The sequence below is a fragment of the Pteropus vampyrus genome, unplaced genomic scaffold, assembly GCF_000151845.1.
Source record: "Pteropus vampyrus isolate Shadow unplaced genomic scaffold, Pvam_2.0 Scaffold141, whole genome shotgun sequence".
Lineage (NCBI taxonomy): Eukaryota > Metazoa > Chordata > Mammalia > Chiroptera > Pteropodidae > Pteropus > Pteropus vampyrus.
The window spans coordinates 4,540,643-4,565,944 of record NW_011888922.1 but is presented as its reverse complement, the minus strand read 5'-3'; the positions used below and the strand labels follow the sequence as shown (position 1 = coordinate 4,565,944).

The window sequence follows — 25,302 nt, the reverse complement described above, 5'->3', positions numbered from 1 at the left end:
TCAGAATATGACTATATTTGGAGACAGAGCTTTTAAAGACGTAATTAAGGTTAGATGAGGTAACCACGACAGGCTCTGATCCAGTATGAATAGTTTTCCTATAAAAAAAGGTGATTAGGACACAGAAAACACAGAGGGACAACCATGTAAGGCCATAGGAAGAAGGTGGCCATCTATAAGCCAAGGAGAGAGGCCACAGGGAAACCAAACCTGCCGACACCTTGCTCTTGGACTTCTAACCTTCAGAACTCTGAGAAAATAAAGGTCTGTTCTTTAAGCCACAATTCATGTTGTTCAAGGATCAGCTATACATGAATTTCAAATCAGGCAAAACTCATCTATGGTGATAGTCATCACAATGGTGGTTATTCTTAGAGGAGGTACTAACTGGGAGGGTACCACAGAGGATGCTGGAAATGTTCTATCTTGGTGGTTAACTTTTTAACCACCAAGATATATATATATATATGTTCAAGCTCTACACCACATTTCTATATTTTTTTAATTTCTCAATTTAAAATAAATGCTTAAAAAAAAACCAGTGTGGTAGCATAGTAATAGATAACCAAATCAGTGGAGCAGAATATATAATCCAGAAATATACTCATTTATTAAAAGGGATTTTGATTTATGATAAAGGTGACATTTCTTTCCTTTTCTGCCTCTGAATGTTGCCAACTGGCTGTGATTCTTGGCACTGTGGTGGCCATCTTGAGACCTCAGTGGGAACCAGCCTACAAGGATAGACGGGCGGGCCAAGGATGGCAGAAAAGAGGATGGGAAGAACCTGAGTCCCTTGAGAACATCAATGCGCCCCAGAATTAACCATCTCCGGAAAAGGAAAGCCTTATCTCTGAGTTTCTTATTATTTGAGATTTTTAAAAATCAACTTTTAATTGGATTTTAGAAGTATCTTAACAGAACCAGTTAGGAAACCACTGAAATAATTCATGTGAGACTTCTACCTTCCCAGGCCCAGCAGCTTAAGTGCAGCAGCTAACCAGGGAGCCACAGACTTTCAGAATAAACTCTCGGAAGTTTACTCCTACCGTGGGGCTAGAGTCTCTGGAACAAGGGTCATCACTCACCTGTCCGGTCCACATCCTTTTTCATGGGCAGTACGGTATAATCCGGTTGCTCATTTGAGTTTTCAAACATCCATGACTTGGGCTGCAGCATGGATTGGGACCCTTTGCGAGGACTCTCCCTGCCTCCAACCCAATCCCCCGACCCGTCTCTGAGCTGAACTTGCTGCAGGTATGGGATCCGGAAAATCTTGTTTTGGTCCAGGCTTAACTTCTTCAGTCTTCAGTTAAGGAAAGTGAATACAGAATGACAGCAATAATTATACTTCAGAGACATTTACCAAGCAACTTTAAGGAAGGTACATGAAATCAGTCCTGGACACTACTCCTCTTGTGTGACCTTAAGCCAGTGACTTACTCTCTCTGGGCTTCAATATCCCCATCTCTAAATTGGGACTCATATTTATTAACTTTTCAAGGTTCTTGTGAAGATTAAATGAGACAATGTAAATGGCCTGGCACAAAGCCGTGGTCAGTAAATGGTAGCTAAATCCAGAGTAAATTTTTCAGGGATCTAAAGCTTAACCATTTAAGTGACAGCATAATTATTAGGTCAACCAAATAGCAGTTAAACTTATCTTTCTGGTTCTTTTTTTTTCCTGTCTCTTCCCCCAAAGTCAGGATCCTGTCTCCTCCTATCCTCCTTTCTCTTTGCTGCTTCTAATCCAGTCACATAATCAGAAATGTTCTTACTGATGCCCCACTTTTATGGTTGAGTTAAAGCTCAAGAGGGGAGAAATGACTTACCCATGGCCACAAAGCAGAGAAAAGTGGTGGAGCTGGAATTTACACCCAAGCCTTTTGGCTTTCAGAGAAGCACTCAAGGTGTGAACAAGGCTGGGGGTTATAGAGGGCCCTGCAGAGAGAGGCTTGTGGCTTTACCTCCTGAGCCCGGCCAGGCTGGCAAAGCAATTGGGGTTGGAAAGTTTGTTGTCATCCAGCATCAGTGTCTCCAGTGCTGGGAACCTCAGGATGTACCTCTTGCTTGTCAGCGATGTTGCAGATGCCTCCCTGTGAGTACAAAGATAATGTGCAAGGGCAGGGGCTAAGCTCTACCATTCCCAGGAAGAAATGTAGGATAAGGAACCAATCAAGAAGTCTAACCAGCTTGGGAGCTTCTCTAGTGCCCAAGAGAAGTTCTTGCAGATAGGGACCAGAAGGGGTCCCTGAATGACCCCTTCCCCAACCACACTCACACATGCAGTCTTCTGTGTGGAGAAAGGTTATACATATTCACTGATGGACTCAGCGAGACTGGGCTGGGGCAGGATGCGGTGGGCATTAGCAGTGCTCATGGAAAACTCTGCAGTGAATGAGGTATGACTGAGTTGGGGGGGAGCATTCTATAGGAAGAATACTGTACATTTTTGAGTCACAGCAGACACTGGGTGTGCTGTATCATCCCAGGGATTGGTAACCATAGGAACACCAGGACACAATGCCCTTGGCATGGACCACAGCTTTGCCACTGAGTGGAGGAAGAAAGGTTGGCTGCAGTGAGGCTCTTCTCTGAAGTGACTTCATAAAATGCACACATCAGTAAAGAATTGAGAAATCTCTTTTTAAACTCAAACTTTGAGGATTCCTAGAAACACCCAAGAGTAGGATTTAACAGGCTGAGGTCCTGTGTACACAGGTAGGGCAGGAAGTCGTGGCATTTTAGGTAACTCCATTAACGTGACCTCATTTTTGCCCCTAGGTGGATGAGGCCTAGGTAATTCTTTTTAAGTACACAAAGGCAAATAACTTAAATTATGTTTTCATTCCTCTTTCCAATTCCATCCCCTCCGTACCTTCAAATAAACACACACATAGATATCCAGTCACAAATACATCTAGATACATATTAACTGCAAACAAGAGGAAAGGAAAGAAACATTTCCTCAAAGCCTACTAAATTACTGGCATTGTGTTAGGTGTTTTGTGTATGTCATCTCAGAACAGCACTGAGGAGGACAGGTGTTATCTCTTTTTCAGATGAGGAAACTCAAACTCAGAGTGACTTGCCTGAAGTCTCACAGCTAGACAGTTGTAGAGCTCAAACTTGACTCAAAACCCCAGGCCCTTTTCTGCAGCTCCCACCTCTCACATCACATCTTCAAGCCCCATGTGTATTAAAGGGTTGGGTAAAGAGATGGAAGAGCAACTGTTACCTGGGCCAGAGAGAGCTTGATGAAGATAGGCAGTGAGTTCGAAAGTCGAAAAGGACTGTAACAGTACATCTAAAGTCAGGAATATTTGAAAGATGAATTTAGACAGGGAATATAGTCATTCATTCATCCAATCATACTTATGAATTTAATAGACATTTATGAAGCTAGGTACTGGGAATACAAGGAGAAAAAGAACAAACCCCTCCCCACAAGGTGCTTACAGTCTTGTGGAGGAGGTAGACACACTGCACATATGCTGTAACAGAGGCAGGTGCAAAGCTTGGTGGGAGTCACATACCCTGGTGGGGAAGACCCAGGGAAGGCGAAGTTTAAGCTAAACCATGAAGAATGGAGAGGGAATTTACTGTGCTCTTAACCACAATGAGAGAAGGAAAGGAAAAAGGAGAAAAATTATTTCATTGTGACTGAAGCTGTGCTATATTTAGAAGCTCTGGGCAATCATGTTTCCCATTATGGGGCCCAGCGAGACATGGGCAGCTTACCTGCAAAGAAAAATGAGGCAAGTCACAGAGAGGATCGGATGTGAAAGCTGAGACAGACCTTCTGGGCTCTTCCATAATGCTCAAGACCTACATTCAATATATCCCTAAGGCATGGCTATGAGATTCCCTAATATTCTTCTAGTAAATGTTCTCCTTTTTGTTACTCTAATACTGATGAACTTCTGTAGATTATAACCATGGCAGTTCTGACTAAAAAAGGCAAAGGTCAGATATGGTTTCAGAAAGAGCCCTCTCCGTGTGTGTGTGTGGTGGTGGGGGAACAGGTTTGACGTCTAAAGACTAGAGACACTCAACAGAGAAAGAAAGACACCTTTGTTCATAGTATTTCAAAGTCACAGATGACTTCCCTTCCTGAAAGGACCAGCTTTCGTACACTGAATTTTTAATTTCTACCTGAGAGCAATTACAGGAGGGTGCACAGCAGCTATGTTGATTTATAATTAATTGGCCAATCTTTATTCTAGTGAAATACGAAACAACTAAGAAATAAGCCCTCAAAAAATTCCTCCTATACTGATTCTGTCCTGTCTCTTGTGACAAGTTCCAGTGCTTTGCCTTTTAAAAGTTTCATCCTAATTATAACATAGAAAAGTTTTATTTTGTCTCCAGAACAAAAGTCTTAAAATAGGGAGCAGTCAATAGGTGAGCAGGAGGACAAGATGTGAAGTTGTAAGAAGAAAGCCTCAGGCTCTCCTACTGAGCCCTTCCTGTGACAATTTTGAGAGGAAAGCTCTTTGAAGTGGCAGGAGTCTCAATAGTAGAGAGGCTGAAGTTTCCAGCTGTTCGGTGTTGCTATTTTTTTATGCCTTTTCTCGGCAAAAGGAATTAAAACCATTTAAAATCTGATAGATTTATCTTGATTATGTTTTTAGAAGCTAAGAGTATGACCCCATGGTTGTATTCAGAAATGGAAAATCCATGTGTCATATTAGAAGAAGCATGGGAATGGGGATCAAGAGCCTTGGGCTCTGGTTTTGGGACTGCTGCTGCTTTGCTTGCTGAGTCAGTTCTAGCTGGTGTTGAGTGTCTCTGGGCTCGGTCAATAGGCCCAGGAACTATAAATAGTTCTTCTACCTATATGATGAAAGGGGATTTCTTTTACTTTACATTGTAAGACTTTGGCTAAAAATATCGTTCAACAGACTGAACCAGGGGCTGCAGCAAACAAGATGAAATTTAGTAAGCTCTAGTGTCTGTGCAAATGTCAGATCAGCCTCTGTGATAAGACAAAAAACTCACCATGCTAGACATAGGATTAACAGATTACTTGCATAAAAGAGGATTTAGGATGTGGCTGCTAAAAAGCTAGTGCTCTTTTAGGTGGTGTCAGGAAGACAGTGATTAGAAAAAAAGGAGGTAACAGTCCCCCTCTGCTCAGTGCTGGTCAAGCCTGAGAAATATGATTCCCCTCACTCGCCCAGACAGAATAGTGCGATCTATCCAGAAATGGAGAGGTGAATAGTTCAGAATAGATGAGGTATATTGTGAAATGGAAAAATGTCAAGAGAAAGGAGGATGGAGAAGTAGGCAGAGTCAGGTCATAAAAAGGCTTGTGATCAATGTTAATGGAGTTTATCTTTAGAACACTGGGGAGCTGCTGAAGGACTCTAAGCAAGGCGGTGGTAGAACCAGATGTGCATTTTAGAAACATCGCTCTGATGGTAATGAGGATGGTAGAAGAGGTTAAGAAACTGGAGACTGAGACCAAACAGGGCGATAACAGAAATGGGCAAGTCTGAGAAAAATTTAGGAAGTATAATTCACAGTATCTGGTGATTCAATGGACAGGTAGGTTGGGGAGGGAAGAATTCAGGTTGATGCCCAGGTTTCTAGCCTGGACAACTGCACAGTGGATGGAGAACAGTACCCACCTGGGGCCAGGGACACAGGGGGAGGAGATTTTGGCATGGGCATATGAGTGATAAGTTTGGTATAAGCAGGATATAAGGGTTTATAGCTCAGAAGATTAAAATTAAGGTAGAGAAGTGACTAAGACTTGGGAAGGGTTGAGGCCACTAAGAAGGAATATAAAGATTAAGAAACACAGTGGGTTGAGAGGGCAACAGGGGACTGCCAACATTTAAGAGGCTGGCAGAAGAAGAAGGATCTATATTGAGTGTGTACAGATGAGTGGGAAGAAAATGACAGTAATATTCGTCTGGAGCCTCACAGCTTTCAAAGCACAATTATTTCAATTGATATTCTGATATAAATAGGAGTACATTTATCTTATATGTAAGAAAATAGAAGTATAGAGCGGTGGAGACTTGCTTTACTTTATGCAACAAGACTTTCCACTGAAAACAACTAGAATAATGAATAAAATATAAAATAAAGTAAAAAGTCTATCATTTAAAAATATTTAGGAGATGTGAAGAGAGTAAGGAAGTAGTATGCCAATATCTAAAAATCCAGAGATAGAAACTAAGCACAAGAAGCCATTTTTGCCACAAGGACATTTGCTGATCTGGTTGAAATAGAAGGAGGGGCATATAATTGGAGACCCCCTTCCTGAATCTAGGATCCTAAAAAGATACACCCCCAGGAGAAAGTGAACCAGAATGACACCCATTCCCCTTATCCCACAGCCAGGCAAAGAGTGCCTTAGACTGAACAGAGAAGGGGAATGGGGAGGGCAGACTGGTCTTCTCACAAAACCATAGTACAAATTTATATCATCAGAGTGATTCAGAAAATATCCAGCTAGTTTAGTTTAATTTGAAAAGGTTCCATACTGAGTGCCCCTAGGCACCTGGCCAAAATAAATGGAAAGGTTTATGGTACTGCAGACTAAATACTGTGGCCAACTCTCCCCTGAGTATAAATTAGAAAATCCAGACAAAATACATATATCAAAAACAATCTTCTCTGAGACATCTGGGAACTAACCAGCTGTGAAAATTTGGGGGTAGGGGGCTGAGATTTGGAAAAAGAAATGCAATATTTAGGGCCACTTTTTCCCTAGGGCTGTGTGCTGACTCTAGAAGTAGCAGAGAAAGCCTCATAACCAAAACAAAGGGTCTAGGAATTAATAAACAAAAATGAGAGCAGCTCCTCTTACAATTATACCTAACAATCTACTTGCAACATTTTTGCTTCTCATTCCTGCAACTTTGAGATCTACTGAGTTAGAGGTCTTTGTTTCCTAAGAAGCAATTCTTTTACAGGGGACAGAAGAATAGTTTCACTTAACTGGAAGTTGAGTTTGCTACTGGCCAATTGGGTTCCTCATCCCACTGAACCAATAGGCAGGAAAAAAGGGGTATAGTATATTGGCTAGATGATTGATACTGATTATCAAAAGTAGATATGACCAATCACAGGCAGGGAATGTGACTAGCCAGAAACCTGTCTCTCTCCTAAGAGCACAGAGGAATGTGGGACACCCATATGAGGCCTCCCCATCCTTCAGGGCCCTGCTTTCACAGGTTCCTTTTCTGGGAGCTTCAGTAGGTGGCATTCTCCCTGCTTTGAGCACTCACACCCTGTCTTTACGGAACTTCTGAGCTGCTTTGGACTATTTCCTTGGATACTTGTATCCAGACAAAGGTTCACGAGGGAACTCATGGGATTGACTCTGGGATGTAGAACTTACTGCTCTGCGACAGCCAAATTCGGTGGCAGGGAGGTGAGCCCATTGCCGGTGAGAAGCAGGACTCGGAGGTGTGGCAGAATCCCCAGATCACGGATGGCCTCCCCAGTCAGGCGGTTGAAGGAAAGGTCCAGAAACTATGATGTGGAGATAAAAGGTGGGGGAATAGAATCACTGTGTGTGGCAATGATGTTCATGCATGAGGTAGGAGCTAGCTACTTTTATTTTTAACCTTCTGGGTTGGGGATAGCAGGGTTGGAGGGCATCACACAGAGGCTAAAACCCTACTGACTCTCTGGATTAACATTTAAGGTCTATTAGGGTCAGTTCCCAATCTATTTGCCAGCCTTACCTCCCACTGCAAACCACTGTTTATCCTTTGGTGCTGGCCATGATGACTCCACCCCATTCCTGGTCTTGCCTTACCTAGAGATCTTTGCTTGAGCTTTTCACTCCACCAGGAATGACCTATCTCCATGTATCTCAATCTAAGCCCCAAAAGACCAGCTCAAAAGCTGCTTCCTTATAAAACTTATCCTAACTCTGCAGCCAGATGGAATCTCTTCCTCCTCTGACTTTGAGTGCTTTATTTAGACTGCTCTGGGGTCTTTCTCAGTTAGTTGGACAGATATCTGTAATAGCCAAATATATGTCTGAGGAATAGGAATACTGGCACATGGATGTGCCTCACAGAGTCTCTCTCTCTCCCTCCTTCCTTCCTGTTCCCCTGTCCCCCACCACAGCCCACCCCCCACCCCCTCACTGGCAACACCAGGTTAAGTGAGGACTGTGTGAGAAATAGCTGACCACTGATGTCTGCAGATTAAATAATTTAAGTTAACAAGTCTCTGGGGTCAACCCCAAGGTGCATGACATGCAGACATTCTGCTGAGGTTTGAATCGAAAACATTGCCACTATAAGGCCAACACGTGGGGGAGAGTCCATTATTTGGTGAGTGTGCCTGCACACCTTGCTCCAGCTCTGTTGTTCTCTACTTTCCAAGTACTCAGATTCTCAGGTAGTTACAAAAGCTCTGTTTCTTTTTGAAAAGTAGTACTAAAGTTTTCATGGGAATTGGAGAGGTGAATAACCTGAAGTATGAGAACATGCATAGAAAATCCATGACTATGGGAAATTTAATTTAGGAGAAAGCCAAGATTGCAAACAGATTTTTCTGTATTTTCTAACCTGTGGTTTGGAGAACAGCTGTGGGTGCTGCAGAACTCATAGGAGCCCTGTTTTATTTCACACTCACCTCTGGGCCTATGGACTCGGTCTATAGCCTGCCTCATCCAAGCCTGCTGGAACCAATCTGGCTCACTTAGACCAGGATGAGTCTCTGAAATCAGTCCACAATGCTGCTAGTTCAGCTGGTCCAATCTGTTGTGCCCAGCACTTAGCCTGCATGGCTCCCAAACCCCAACTGGATCCAGATCTCCCCTCAAACTCTTCCTTCCTATAATACTGTTTAAACTCACTTTTCTGTATAGACTTCTTTGGCATTTATTTTCCAGGACCTCATACCACAGCCATAGGTATAATATATCCTCATCTATTTGCCGCTGCCACCACCACCACCACCAACTCCACCACCTTTCCCAGAAGACTGCCCTGAAGCAACGGTCTGGCTGTAAAGGCCCAGACAGCCCCTTCCCAACAGTTATGAGCAGCAGAGAGAGACCTCGACATCTATTCCTTCCAAGGAAACAGGTGGGCACCAAAAACTCCCTACCTCCAACTTACTTCCAAGAACTTAAAGTCTCCATATTCCACGTAGACTGTTTTGATGCCATTAAATGCGAGTTCCAGTTCCTTTAAGGCTGGAAACGTGTGAAATGCCTCTGTAGGGGGAGAAGAAAGAGAGAATCTGCAGCTTGTGAAAGACTTGAGAAAGATATTAAGTGGTCATTTAATGGGTTCCCAATGGGTTAGGCCAGGCACTGTGTAAGGTGTTTTACATACATGGCTTCTAAATTTCTAACAACCCTGAAAAATAGGAATTGCTACTTCCATTCTGGTGCTGAGGAATCTCAAGTTCGGCTAGGCTAAGTGATTTGCTAGAAATGGAATTGCTTGTAAGTGAAAGGGCCAAAAATTGAATCTAAGTCTAATACCAAAGCCTATCTAAAAATTTATAATAAAGTGTAACAATATAATAAAAATAACTTCTGATTATAAAAGTGAAACATGCCCTCAAGTTTTTTAGAAACCACAAAAATAATAGTTTCCTTTGATCTCAAGACCCAGAGATAACTATGGCAAGTTTCACATATATACTCCAGACTTTTTCTCATGCATATACTGAAACATACATGCTTTTTACAAAAATCAAATCATACCATCCACATTATACTGTGACTTGTTTCCGCTAACAATACGACTTAAAGATTGTTCCATGTCAAACATATAGATCTGCATAATGTCTGAATTACGTTCTATAATACATACTCTGGTTTATTGAACCATTTCCTTATTGATAGCTTTTAGTCTCTCTGGATAAAGGTAAGAACACTTTTCCCCTTCTGCATGAGAACTGGATCTTGGGTTAACTTTCTAGCCCTGTTCCCCTGGTAACCTGGAACAAAAGGTATGGTAACTATGTTACTAAGCAATATTGCTGTGGTAAAAATGACCTGAGATTAGTAAACTACACCTGGACTAGAAGAAACTATAACTGAACAATAGACATCTGAAGGAGGCACTGTAACCTTGGGCTTCCCTGTGTGTGGTGACTCTTATAATTGGACACGTCCTTTGCTGGAACTCTAGGAGCTATGTCTACGGAGTGTTACAATGGCTCTTTGCTCCTGTGGAGAATGAGGTTTCTAAGCCAGAGTGGCTCCTGCATCCACCCAATGAGAATCTCGCTGTCTTGGACCTGAGCTGGGAGCCACAGAGAATGATGCATGGACAGCTGCATGGACTGCTACACTAACTGCTACAAGGACTTCACTAAAGATGAACTGCTGATGCTGTGTGGCTGGCATACTGTGTGGAATTGCTTGGAGCCTTCTAAGTGAACCTGGTGTCAAGTATGGCCTGTGGAGATCTTGTTAATCAAAATGTGCAGTAGAGCCTAATAAAAAGACTGCTTCGTAGATATTTCAGGATGTTTCCAATGAACATCCTTGTACAAGTGTGTTTCTGTACAATAAATTCCTGGAAGTGGAGTAACTAGATTAAAGGCAATGACTATTTTAAAAGACACTGTCAAATTGCCTTCCGAAGGTGTTGCTTTAATTTATTACATTTCCGTCAGTTGAATATGAGAGTAGTATCCATTTCCCTACCAATACCAATTGTCATCACTCCTCATTTGGGCCAATATTTGATAGGCAGAAAATACTATATTAATGTTGTTTTAATTATTAGTGAGGTTGAGCATCTTTTCGAATGCCTGATGGCCTTTGTATTTCAAGCCTATGTTCCTGACAGACTACACTGTTTCCTCAAGGGCAGGGACTTCATCCCATGCTTCTTTAATAAAAACCCTCAAACTCAATGCATTCAAACTAAACTTATCTCATTTCTCCCCAAACCTGCCTCTCCTCTCAGCGAATCCCCTTGGTGGTTGGTTCTTCCCTTTCTCTATATGCCCACAAGGTACCAAGTCCTGTTATTTCTACCTCCTCCTAAATTTCTTTTATTCCCTTTCACTCCTACTGCCATAACCCTGATTCAGGCCTCATCTTCCCTCTCCTGGAAAAATAAAACCATCTCCCAGATTTCCTGGTCTCCATCTTCTTTTTTCTCTTATAATCTACCCTCTTCAGAGCCAACACTGAGCCTCTGTATTTAAAAGCTTTCCAAGTCTCTCTTTGCCTGCAGAATAAAGTCCCTGTCACTCAGGGCCCTTGATAATCTAGTCCCTGCCAAACTTTCTAGTCTCCATTCTCTACTACCTGCATCCCTTGCAAGCATACAAAACTTCTTCAGCGATCCTGATCAGGCACTGCCGTTCCGCATCTGCTCTGTCAACCTGAAATGCCTCCTTGCCTTCTAATTCCTAAGTCTCTTATTCAGTTTTTAGGTCTCAGCTTAGGTGCTCCTCTTCTCAGAAGTTTCTCCTGACCCTCTGGTCCAAGTTGATGTTCCACTTATACGCTTGCATAGCATTTTCTGATTTCCTCAATCATCGCACTTAATGTATTCTGCTATAATTCTGTCAGAGCTGTCTCTCCCACCAAACTATGACTCACCAGAACAGGAACTAGATGCATTCATTTCTAGAAGCCAAGCATTCACATAGTCCTGACACCCAGCAGGGGTCGCTGTAGATTTGCTGAATAAACAAGAAGGCTTCGTGCTCTAATAGGAACTCTTATGGCTTAAAAACATCTTTATATACCTATCTCATCTGAGCCTACCAGGCATCCTGCCTTGAAGAGGAATAAAGGACGGGAATTATCTCCATTTACAGATAGAGTAGCAGCAGCTCACAGAGAAATGTTCTAAATAGATGATGCCCACTCTGGGCTGGAATCCAGGTCTGTGTGTTCTCCAGCACCTAGCTTATTGCACTCCAACAGAGATGTGTGGCCAGTCGTGCATGGACTGACAGGCAAGTTCTAACATGAGTGACTAGCTATGCCACTCAAGAGGCAGAAGATGGTTTCTAGGAAGAAAATACTCACCTAGAGGCAGTAGGTTTTCTGAGGCATTGATGTAAATCACGGAATGAAAATGCTTGAAGTCCTTTTCCTTAGCCTGTGAGAAGGCATTTCAAAAAAATGTTCAGAAAAGTATAGTAAATGATACTCTGAAGACCTGGGTAACCACCTTCTAGCTTTAAAAAGTCTGAGTGTTTTGCTGTCTTTGCTTCAAATTTCTTTAAAAAACAAAACATTTCAGAGAGTTGACCGCCCCCATATCCCTCTCCAATCACATTCTCCTCCCTCTCTCCCATAGATAAGAGCTATCCTAAATTGGTGATTATCATTCCTATAACTGTTTTATATTTGTATTACAAATATGTATGTCCATAAACCATATATAGTATTATTTACATATTTTAAATCTTTATATTAAATGCAATCATATTGCAAATATTATTTCAAGTCTTTCTCATTAACACTGTTTTTAGATTTACTTGTGTTGATACCCATCGTTTTTTTGAGATTTACTTATGTTGACATTTGTAGTTCTAGTTCATTTGTTTTCAGTGCTGTGTAGTACTATACAAACAATCTCTCTTCATATGCCATGGAAGGCCTACAAATCAAAAATATACGCCATAATATCCTATATATACATTGGTTAATGATGGACCACAAATTTGGCTCCAAGTTACCTGTTAACCAATGCAACGAAAGAAATATGACTCATTACATGAGTCACAGTGTCTGTAAGTTAAGAACAAGCCTACATGTTGGGAGAATCACTACCACTTGTGGCATTAAACTTGATGGAAATTTCTTCTGTAGGCTCTTTTGATGAGACTCTGTCACACAATGAATCATATCCCAACAAAATTTTATGCCAAATTCAAACCCATTTCCATAAAGCTATTTTCTTTAATTCACTTCACACGGAACAATGGACATACCAAACTTAGAGCAAAAGATTGTGTCTAAATGTTGTTTCCACCCAACGAGTCCTTGTGTGACCCTCCCCCTCCCTTGTGACCAGATTCCCATTCCCCAAGGACTCTAGAAGTCCAATGACAAACAGCCAGGAGCCACCTCAGATCTGGCTCACCCTAATCACATCTCTGCTGGTTGGCCTTACCTTGGACAACTTCAGACCACTCACGTTAATGTTGCACAGGTCTGATGGCTTCCTCACATGGTGGTGCTTCAGCTGGAACACAGTGCAGAGTGTCAGCTCTCAAGCAAAGTTTATATAATTGGCGAAGACAATAAATGACTCCCTATTGAGGAGGGTGGCCTGTCTGCTATAGTGGAAAGAGCATGGCTTTGGAGTTGCTTAGAACAGAGCTGCCATCTCAGCAATTCCACCTCTCAGTTTCCCATCTGTAAGATGGGGAAAGTCACATTGACTTTATGGGATTCAGGACTCCTATGTTTCTTCTGTCTTTTCTGGGCCCCACATCCCCTTCCTGGTGCTTAAAATGTCTGTATTTCTGTATTGGTGCTTTACCGATCTCATACATTTGTCATAATTTGTTCATTTGTTCATTCATTCATTCATCCACTTATTCATTCACCAAATATTTACTAAGCACTACTTTGGGCCATGTATTATGCTAAGTAAATCAACTCTGTTCTACTCCTAACTAAACCCTTTCACATTAGTATGATTATTTTTCTTCTTAAATGAGAAAAACAAGATTAAGAGAGATAAAGTACCTTGCCTAGGTCCTACAGCTAGTGACAGACCTATGACTTGAACCCAAATCTATAATCACTAAACAGTTTTGTTTTTTTTTTTCATTTTTCCTATGATGATATTGGTTAACAAAATCCAGTAAGTTTCAGGTGTACGGCATATATATACACATATACGTGTGTGTGTGTGTGTGTGTGTGTGTGTGTGTGTGTGTGTGTGTGTATTGCATTGTGTATTTACCACCCATAGATTTCTTTCTGACATCACATATTTGACCCCTTTTACCCCATCTACCTCCCCTCTCCCTCCCTTCCTCTTCCCTCTGGTAACTACTAGTCAACTGTTCATGTCCATGAGTCTCTGTTTGTTTGTCCTGTTAGTTTGTTGTTTTTAGGTTTAGATCCCCCATATAAGTGATATCATGTGGTTTTCAACTCTTTCTGTCTGGCTTATTTCACTTAGCATGATTATTTCAAGGTCCATCCATGCTGTTGCAAATGGCAATATTTCATCTCTTCTTATGTCTAAGTAATATTCCATTGTATATATGTACCACAGCTTCTTTAGCCAATCGTCTATTGTAGGACACTTTGGTTGCTTCCATGTCCTGGCTACTGTGAATAATGCTGCTATGAACATCAGTGTGCAAAATCTGTTTTTTTTGACTACCATATGTTGCCTTCATAATTAAAATTTGGAAGAAAATCTCGGCTTTGGAGCTTATATTTCTGTTTAACCAAACCTCATTATTTTTTTCTGTTAATCATTTATGGTATCTATTATGTTTAGACATGGAACTAGGCATTGGGAAAATAATGGAGAAAAAGCAGAAATATTCCATGCCTTCATAGAACTTACAATCGCATGGAAGCCAAGTAGCAAGCAAGTACTTATAAAATGATAAATATTTTAAAGGAGAAATTCAAGATGCTAAGGAAGACAATAACAGGCGGTCCTAATCTCAGTCTGGAAGTGAGAAAATATTTATCTGAAGAAGTAATATTTTAGCTGAGACCTAAGAGCTAAGTAGGAGTTGGTCCCATGAAAGTGGGTGGCAGGGTTTGTGAAAGCTATCAAGGCAGAAAAAAGCAAGGTGCTTCTGAGAGGATGAAAAACAAGATAAGGCTAGGAAGGCAGTCATTAGATCATTTGGGCCCATGCTAGCTCTGTAAAGGAGTATGGATGTTATCCTACAGTCAATGGAAAGTTGCCAGTGTTTTTTTGGCCAAGGGCTGATAGCAATTTTATAAAAATTGCTATGTCTGATACACATAGAAAGAATGAGAAGACAAGTGTGGAAGGGAAGAGACCAATATGCCAGACATTGTTAATTACCTTCCCTAGAGGTACTTCTCTACTTCTTCCCTGTTAAAGAACCCCAATGTTATTCACATTTCTCTGAGTGGCTATGTCTTTAAGACCCAGCTCTAAGTGATAAGTCTTGACTTGTCTAATCTAATCATGGAGGTCACATTCACCTCGAAATGGCTGTTGGAGCATGTGATCTAGGTCTGGCCAATGAAACACTGGCTGCTGGGGATGAGAGGCCAGTTCTGGGAAGCTTTTTTTACTTTTAAAAATAAGACAGGGACAATCATTTTTCTACCTTTGGATGTTATCCTTTATATGTGATGACCAGAGTTGCTACAGCTATTTTGGAATCATGAAGGCAATAAGCCCGAGAGGACAAGTTAACATGCTGAGGTTATAAGAGCAGAAAGATGGAGGAACCTGGGTCTTGGAAGAGGTCATTAAACCAGTGAATTAACCTACTGTGAAATACCAATGCCTCTAGCTTCTTTTTATGTAAAATAAAGGCATCCTAGTTGGTTCAAACTAGTTAGAAAAGTACTGAATTAGTTCAAATAAAGATGACGGTAACTCAGATTAGGATGGTGGCAGTATAGATGAGGAAAATAATACAGATTTGACAACTATTTAATAAAAGCGCAGGGCTTGGTAATGGTGCGGGCGGGAGCAGTAAGGGAGAGGCAAATGTCAAGGATAACCCCAGGTTACTGGCTTGGTGACTGGGTAGATAATAGGGCCATCATAGAGACAGTATAGTAAATACTAGAAAAGAGGTACTTGGGACTTGGAGTAAGGGGTTTGGTGCAGTAGGTCAATATGAGGTACCAGTGAAATATTCAAGTGGAACTACCTAATAGGTGGGTAGGTATCCCATTACTCTGAAAAACATCCTTGTTGCTTCTGCTATCCAAGTGGCACCATGAATACCAAGCCATCTCAATGTGGGAATGTAAATGTTGCTGGAAACAAAGGGGAAAAACACTATGGGAAGTGTTTCTGCCCTTCATCCGTACTGTTGTTTCAGTCCTCCTCACCCGTAGTGAGAAGTGAACATAATCATGATGAAAGAAATTCCATAGAACTCTGCAAAAAGCTTACACCTCATCACTTGAGATAAGATGCAACCAGCTGCCTCCTCAAAGCTTTCTTTCAACATCTGATCTGTGCAGAAATCCATCTCTTGAAAACCAATAGTGAGCATGGGAATGAAGTAGGCTGTCAGAGAGTTCTTCATAGGGAGCTGTGAGAACTGGACTGCACATTAATATTGACTTACAAAATGTGTCTTTCTTTGCAAAGCCACTGAGGCAGGTATTGCACAGAGCAGATGTGAAATTTCCTGGCTGGTCTCCAACACAGCCACACCAGTCCTCTTTGGAAAGCCTGCCCCAGGCACTGGGTAATATTTGGTCAGCTCTTCTGGCCTTCAGCCAGACACTACACCCAAAAGACAAAGGTTGTGGAGCATGGGATCTCCCTAAGCACCCCTGATCCTAGAGAGATCTCCCCAGAGTAGAGCAGGAATCTCTACACTCTACTAGGTGCTGGAATGAGATTTTCAATTTACTATTCCCCCTGATTTACATCTTTGCTTCCCCAACTCAATTAAGAATTTTTACCTGATACAATGTAAAAACACAGGCTTTGGAGTCAGTAGACCAGAGTTCTAATCCTGAGTAGAGCAGAGTTCTAAATACTAGCCATGGGACCTTGGCCACGGCAAATTAACCCTTAGAGCCTCAGTTTTCCCATCTGCGCAATGGCAACATAATAGGGATGATAATATCTATCCAACAATGCAGATGTAAAGAAAGCTTTGCATGTAAAGAAAGCTTTGGGTCCCTTCATCATTCTAGCTATACTCAATTTGCCAAGATCACTCAAATAGTTTCGGGTGGGTTGAGGGTACCAGAGTGGAGTAGCTGGGACAGCCATCAGCTGATGCTGCCAGCCATTCCAGTATGCATTTACTCTTACCAGAAAAGCCCGGTCCAGCACGTGTCCAGGAATATCCACTTGGTTTTCCAATTGAGACCCTTTCTTCTCTTTGACCTCAAAAGAAATCTTCTTCTGGCTTTCTTGACCTTCAGCCGGTACCTCAACCACACCCTTGGGCTTCTTCTTGAGGTTACCTTTCCGAGCCACTAACCAGTGTCCTCGGCCTGTTGAGAAGATCAGAACAGTGAGGAGCAAACTCCTTCAAAGCCACAACTAGAGTACTTACAGAATATTTATCTATAATACTAAAACCAAAAAATAGCTCCTCATTACCTAATATGCCCCAGATACTGTGCTACTGCTTGGCAACGGGGGTGGGGAGGGAGGAGGTGTCTACATACCTATCTCAATTAATTGGTCCCCAAACCCAGTGAAAACATGTTACTGCCCCCATTTCACAGAAGAAAAGGCTAAGACTCATAGAATGATTTGCCTAATTCCTTCCACCATATTTTTGCCTCTAAACTCTAATTGTTCTTCAAAACTCTAGATCAAGTATTTCCTGTTCTGCAAAGCCTATATGGACTCCCCTCAGCAGAGCCGATCATTCTTTCCTGCGTCATCTCTTGGGTAAAATTCAATGCATAACATCAGCACAAAGAGCACCATCTTCCTAGACCTTACCCAGGATCCTATCATTACAGGGTAAAGATTGTATCAGGAGCTCAGGATGAGAAAATGACAAGGCAGTTGTCATTTTAAAAAAACCCTAATAATACAGGTTTACTGTAGAAAGAACTAGAAAATGTATGTAAGCAAAGAAAAACATGAGGTTTACTAGTAAACTCTCCTAACAAAAATCATGACAACATTCTAGAATCTGTTCTTTCCATCAGCAGTTTTTTACTACGAGGCATTCATTGCAATCTGTAATTATTTTACTTGTTCACTTATTTATTGTCTTTCTTGCCCTCTAGAGAAGAAGCTCCACAGAGCACAGACTTTGTCTGATTCATTCACGTAAGTATTCCAAGGTCTGCACAGAGCTTACCACATTAAGTATTGCTGAATAAATGTCTGAATTAATCCTGAGCCACAGCCCCCGCCCACAATCATCCATTTAGATTTTTTCCTGAGCATCTACTTTGTGCTGGGAGCTGGGGCTATGGAGATAAATAAGATGGAAGCCCTGACTCAAAGAAAGTCAATAAGACAACGGAAGCTATGGAAGCCCAGAGAGGGGAGCTACTAGCTTAGGGCATGAGCTAGATCTAGTAAGTTGAAAGTTGACTAGGTGGAAATGGAAAAACCAGGTAGCTGGCAGACAGAACAGCACAGAGCTGTGGAAAATAGCTTGGTGACTCTGACCACTGACTCCCTGCCCTTGCAGCCTACTACCCCTGCCTAGGGGGTTTGCCCTGGCTCACCTGACCACTGCTGCCAATCCTGTCTCTTGGATGCAGCTCCTGCCCTATGTCTAAGTGAGTTAGTCCCCATTCCCACTCAGGGCCTGATAGTCCAGGCACTCCATTTCCCAAAGCTACCCCCATCTGGAACATGGTCCTTTGCCCTATCTTAACAGCCCTGACTCCTGGAGATTCCTATCTTTAGTTGGTGCCAAAATCCCAACACAGCCAGGAAGGAAGGCCCAGAGTGCATCAGATGAACTTGAGGGAAGAGTGCTAAGAGGCCAGAAGAGTCAGATCAGAAAAGGTCTTGAGGATCAGAATAAAATGTCGGGGTTTTAATGGGGCAGGCTTTTAGCAGAAAGAGTATCCATGGGAAGGGTTTTTCTGCCCTCATAATTTTTCATTTTGAGATAATTTTAGACTTCTAGAAAAGTTGTAAAAATAGCACAGAATTCCCGTACAGCTTTCATCCAGTTTCCCTAAGATGTTAACATCTTAAATAATCATAATACAATGGCTGAAACCAATAAATTAACACTGGTGTATTAGTAACTGATCTACAACCCTTCTTTGAATTTTGCCAGTTTTCTTACTAATGTCCTGTTTCTGTTCCAGAGTCCAATCCAGCCACTCATATTTCATTTAGCTGTCATGTCTCCTTAGTCTCCCCCAATCTGTGACAGTTCTTCAGTCTTTTTTCTTGTGTGATCTTGACACTTTTGAAGAGTACCAATCAATTATTTTGTAAAATGTCCCTCAATTTAAATTCGCTTGATGCTTTCCCATAATTAGATTAAGGCTTTGAAATTTGGTGAAACTACCACTTAAGTGATGCTGTGCCATTGTCAGCACATCAGAAGGCACACGATGTTATGTCTTATTACCGGTGATGTTAATTTTGATCACTCAGGTAAGGTGGTGTCGGCCTCGTTTCTCTACTCAGAAGTTACTATTTTTCCCTTTGTCATTAATGAATATACTTTGAGATTTCGCAAATATCCTGTTTCTCATCATACTTGGATTCTAGCATCTAATTCTAACATCTGTGATGGTTAATTTTATGTGTCGAGTTGGCTAGGCTATGGTAAGTAAATCTAAATCTAGGCATTGCTGTGAAAGCATTCTGCAGATATGGCTAGCATCGATAATCAGTTGACTTTAAATAAAGGAGACCATTCTCAATAATGTGCATGGGTTTCACCCAATCAACTGAAAGACCTTCAAAGAAAAAACCGAAGTTTCCCAGAGGAAAAAGAATTTTGCCTTAAGACTGCAGCATCAGCTCTTTGCTAAGTTTTCAGACCCTACCTTACAGATTACAGACTTGCTAGTCCCCATCATTTTATAAGTCAATTCCTTGAAATATGTTATATATGTATATGTATGTTTCTATATCTACACATATACATGTATGTATATGGAAACAGAATGGATATATGTGGACATATATTCATATATATATGTGGACATATACCCATATATATGTATATATGTATATATATATACATGTATATATACACACACACAAACACGCATATATATATATCCATTCTATTGGTTTTATTTCTCTAGAAAACCCTGACTGATACAGCATCTAAAGACATTTCTTGACTGTAAAAATTATTACTGTGATGTTTTAATAGTGATTTTCTATTTCCTTCATTCCTTCTACATTTATTAACTGGAATTCTACCATAAGAAAGAGCTATTCCTTCTCTTCCACTGATTGATGTATATAAATATTTATTATATCATTATGGGCTCATGGATATTTATTTATTTTATGGTTCACAACCCAATTCTACCTTTATTTTGTTATTCAGATTGTCCCAGTTTTGGCCACTGGGAGCTCCTTCGGGTTGGCACTTACATCTTTTCGACATGCGCCCATCATTTTTCTGAGCACTTCTTTACTTTCTGGCACCACATGATGCTTCAGGCTCAATTTGTACTTTTTCTGCCCCAGCCTAGAAGCAACTTTTCCTCTGAGGAACCCTGACTTCTTTTATTAGAGAATAGAATTTAGACACCCAGATTCCTTGGTGCCAGTATGTTCTTCATGACTGAGGTATCATTGCTTTCAGTGGACTAGGAAATATATATATATATGAACACACAGATACACACGGCTATATTTCTTTCTTTATCTGTCCCCTTATCTGTGTGAGGGGGTTGTACAAAAGATAAGAGGAGGTTAGACTCTGAAGGTAGAATAGCAGCTACAAGAGCCAGCAATGAGAAGTCACTGAACAGAAGGGAACACAATGGTTAGATGTGTGTTTTAGAAGGCTCCCTAAGGCTGCTGGAGAAAGATGGACTGGAAGGGATGGAATTGGGTGGGGCAGGGAACAGTAGTCAAGGGGCTGGAGAAAGAGAAATGGATGTGAGACATTCTAAAGCAGGAGCTGGGGTAAGGCAAAGGTATCAATTTGAGAAGTCACCTGACCTTGCTCCGGCATCCGAAGCAGATTTTTGGCTGGAAAGCAGTTGTTCAGGTAAGGCTTCCCATCATCCAGCTTGTAGATTCCTGAGGAGGCCATTTCCCTGAGAGCCAAGCAAGGAAAATAAGGAAGTATAAGAGTGAGAAGGTACAGTATTGCTCTGTCATTCTAATGTGGTCCAGAGCCCCCCAGGACCACCACACAATACATACACCATATCTCTGAGACCCTAGAGGCCCCCTGCCTTGCTTCATAAATGGGCTTGTCCTTTAAATGAAGAGGGGGACAAGGCCCTGGGTTTTTTGTTCAAATCAATACTAATCCAGTGAAACTTTAGCAAGAGTATCACCTTTAGGCTCAGGCAGAACTGGTTTGAATACTGGCTCTGTCTTTCCTTGTTCTATGAAGTGGGAAAGTTACTCTACCCCTCTGAGCCTCAGTTTCCTCTCCTGTAAAATGGGGGTAATAACACCTACCTTAATAGGCAGATGAGAGGATCAAGTCAGAAAGGTAGTACCTGGTACCTATATTAAGGGCTTACTAGAAATGTTTACTGTTTTAACAGAATTCAGAGAAGAGGGGGCTCACATTTTAGGCAAGATGACAAGCAAATAATGAGATTTTACTTGTATAAATAGGATTTGAAGGATGAATTGAGCATGCTGATAGAAGGATAAGCATTCTAAACAGAAAAGCCACAGGACTGAGGGCATGGTGGCAGGAATGTCTGGTACAGTAAAAAAAGACTGGACCCAGGAAGGAGATGTGTGTTTGGGAGTCTTGGACAATAAGGCTAGACAGGAAGGATAGTGCCAGGCTAGGAGCTCAGGTTTTACCTAGTAAGTAACTGAGAACCATGGATGATATCTGAGCTGGGGAGAGCCAGCTGTGCTTTAAAAAGAGAGGTCTGATAAAAATAATGCTAGGTGAAATGGGATTCCATTAACTGGTCACCGAGTTATTACAATTCCAGCTCAGAAATACTGTTCCAATGCACTTTTCTCTGTCTCTCACTGCTTTTATTAAGTTTTCATCTTTCCTCACCTAGAATACTGCAAATCTTCTGACTGGATTCCCATTGAGCATGAAGGCCAAATACTTGAGCCTGAAGGACCCTGGAGTCCTATGTTCTAACTTTGCAATTCCAGTCAGCCCTACCCATCAGGCTCAAAGAATCATTTTTCTATTCCCAAAACATATAATTGACATTCAGTCTTGCTTGCCTTTGTTCTTGGAGTTCCTTTGACCTAAAATAGCCTTTTCCATCTTGTTCATCTGTTTGATTTCATCCTTTAAGATTTAGCTCAAATGCCACTTCCTTTGTGAATAAATCTCTAATAAAATATCTAAATTTCTTAAACCTTGAGCTATTAAGAGATTTGAGATTTTTCTTTCAAGGGATCCAGCCACTCCCAAATTTCTTTGGGACTGCTTCAGACAACTTGGAGTAGCAGTTGGGAACTGCTTGGGAACCTATAGCTTCTGGCCAGTGGAAGGGAGGCCATGGAAAGAATGCCTGGGGACAAATTCGGTAAAAGGAAGGAGCAGTATAGGGAGTTGGGATCAGGTGTCCTGAGAAAATGTTTCCTGGAAGTGACAAATGTGAAAAGTAAAGTGGTGCAGTAGGATGGGCAAAACTTTTGGAGATAGGAGGCTTAAATTTGAGTCTAGTTTATACCATTAAGCTGAGTGACCTTGAACAAATCAGTTTATTTCTTTGTGCCTCAGATTTCTCCTAAGATAAAAACCTGTGCCTTGGAGAACTGTTGTAAGAATTAAGTGAGATAATAAAAAGAAAAAAAGGCTTCTTTATAGATCCAGTCCAGTTGCCACCCCTTCCATAAAGCCTTCACTGAATCTTCCAGTGGGAAGTAATTGCTGCTGTGGCTAAACTCTGGAGTATTTCTTCTGTATCTCTTCCACGGTCGAGACCTTCTACAACATAAGATCATTAACAATTGCGAGGGGGCTCCTTCAATAGTGTATGATTCCAGAACCTCTGATTCTAGAAACATGTCCAATTCACTGTCTTTCTTCCACCCTTCGAATGCTCATAGGAAACATGCAATAAACATGTGTGAGCCAAATTAAGGATATGATGGTATTCCCAGGGCCCAAGGGTTTTTATACATATTTCTGAGCTCCCTAATTAAACTCTAAGCATCTATGATGCTGTTCATCTTTTTATTCCCAGGACCTACACAGCACTTGGCGCATAACAGATTCCATAATTGTCTGTGAAATAAATGAGTAATATTGGTATCTCCTTTGGTCCCACACTGGGCATTATGAATTTTCTGATCCTTGACCACCCTGAAAAGGGTTGGAGGCCCCTCTTATGTGTCCCCATGACAACCCACACTTCTCCTAGTATAGTACTTATCACTTTATTATAATTGTTTGCTCCCCTTACCAACTTCCCACCTGCTATGAGGCCTATGGTAACTTATTCACCTACGTAATCCCAGAGCCTAGCATAGAGCCTAGAACTCACTAAAAATGTGTTGGGAAGATGAATGACTAGACTGATGGATGGGGAAAGATCAATTGTCATCCAATCAATCCGTCTTTTAGGAAAACTCTCTTGTGACCAACCACACCTATCTGCCAGATAGGTGAATGAATGAATGAATGAATGAGTAAATAGATGGCTGGGAAATGTTAGAGATGATCACTGTTGGAGACAGTAACTTGCAGAATATAAAGACCTTGCTTCTGGAATGCACAGTACTTACTTGATCTTTAATCTTGGGAAAAGTCCTTTGACTTCCTTTTTTTTTTGTTTCTTCATCTGTTTCTTCACCTGTAAAATAGATATACTCCTTCTTAGCCTGCCATTCAGAGCTCTTAACCTTTCTCATTAATTATATACTACTGTGACCCTTCTGCTCCAAAATGTGTCTCATCTAGGGTCTTGAAAAATACCACGGGGCTAAAGAGCCCAGAAATAAATTGGTATAGATGTAAAGATAGAGACAGAGACATAGATGGGAAAGTGGAACAGAAGAATAATTTTGTGACAATGGGGTGGGGCTACAGTGCTTAAATAAGATGTGAAAATCACAAATCAGTAATTTATATAATCATTTACACAACATAAATTTATGCACAGTAACAGTAGCAAAGATAAAGTTGAAAGATAAGGCACAATCTGGGAAAAGATATTGGTTATGCATATAACAGAATAAATGAATCAGATTCTGGTTCGTGGGAGACATACAGACCTGCACGCAACTAACCATAGAAATTGCAGTTCCCTATGAGGAACACTAGGTGAGAAGGTGTGGATTCACATCTAATGGTTACATTGTCTAGAAAGTAATCCTAAGAGAAGTATGAACTTTATTTATATGGTGGAAAAAACAAAGTCAAAGATCCAGACTTAGAGGATGCCTAATTAGCTTCAGCTTCTTCTGGTCTCTATCTCAAACTTGAAGCAATTAATATCAATCTAACTGTAGTGCCCCTGAGCTCCAAAAACACACACACACACACACACACACACACACACACACAGAGTAATGCTTATCGTATGAATACATTTGCTTGTCCCATTCCTTTGGCCTATCCACTTCTGCAGCTCTTCTTTGTGTGGTGCATGCAAACAGTTTTCCTGTATATCCCTTCCTCAGATTGACCCTTCTCTGTTCTACCACTTCACGCCCACCTCTTAATGGAGGCACTCTACCCTACTATATTATAATGGTCTGCTTACCTGTCTGTTCCCCAATCCAAACACCCCACCCCCCAACCCAAGGTTGTAAGCCCGTCTAAGGCCAGGCTACCTATATGTCTATACCCAGCACCTCAAACAGCCCATTGAAGAGACTTGATAAGGTTTACTGAACTGAACCACAAATGCAATGCTATGGAGCACTTCATTATGTCTGCAAAGAAAGATCAAGAAAGGTGTCATACAGCAGATGACAGTAGAGCTGGATCTTAAAAAACAAGAAGTTATAAAAGATGAGCAATAACAAAAAGCTATAGGGGCTTCTGAGTGGATTGCTTCAAAGAGGTGAAGAAATCTCATCTAATATTATGTATCGAATATTAGCTTCACCGAGACATGTATTTTGTTCAGTTTTATTCAGGGAAATATCCCCAGTGACTAGAATAGTGACTGCTACATAGTAAGCACTCAAAAAATATTTGTTGAATTATTTGGACACTTATGAGGGATTTATGAGGATAAAAAACATGTGATGCAATATAATAGTGCATAATATAGTACAATCCTGTTATGTGATAACTCTAGGTCACTAGAGTAGGAGTTCCACGAGAGTAGGAAATAGGTCTGTCTTGGTCTCTCTATATCCCTTAGACAGTTCCAGGCAATGTTGGTGCTCAAATTTTTTTGTAGGGGAAAAAGTGAATTAATAAAAATCTAGAATACAATTACATCCTGAAACTGTAAAAGCAGAGCGACAGAGGGAACATACCACTAGTTTTGATGTTAAAAAAACCTGGCTTCTAAACCAGGTTCCGATACATGCTATCTGGCCTTGGGTAAGTTTCTCATTTTTCCAATTGGACAGGGCTTTTAGAGGACTAAATGAG

The 25,302-nt window shown here is 41.2% G+C and overlaps 1 protein-coding gene across 2 annotated transcripts in view; it reads right to left on the bottom strand.

Moving 5' to 3' along the window:
- Window positions 1-25,302, bottom strand: part of XRRA1 (X-ray radiation resistance associated 1) — a 48,888-nt gene that overhangs the window by 21,500 nt on the left and 2,086 nt on the right. For both annotated transcript variants that reach the window (XM_011368427.2, XM_011368428.2), the window contains exons 2-10: window positions 23,478-23,545; window positions 20,748-20,845; window positions 16,932-17,116; window positions 13,083-13,154; window positions 11,990-12,062; window positions 9,099-9,196; window positions 7,358-7,491; window positions 1,968-2,096; window positions 1,089-1,306 (exon numbers count right to left, since the gene is read on the bottom strand). In XM_011368427.2, the coding sequence (XP_011366729.1) occupies window positions 1,089-1,306; window positions 1,968-2,096; window positions 7,358-7,491; window positions 9,099-9,196; window positions 11,990-12,062; window positions 13,083-13,154; window positions 16,932-17,116; window positions 20,748-20,845; window positions 23,478-23,533 (1,063 nt within the window). In that variant the 5' untranslated portion in view covers window positions 23,534-23,545. The remainder of the gene's footprint in view (window positions 1-1,088; window positions 1,307-1,967; window positions 2,097-7,357; window positions 7,492-9,098; window positions 9,197-11,989; window positions 12,063-13,082; window positions 13,155-16,931; window positions 17,117-20,747; window positions 20,846-23,477; window positions 23,546-25,302) is intronic.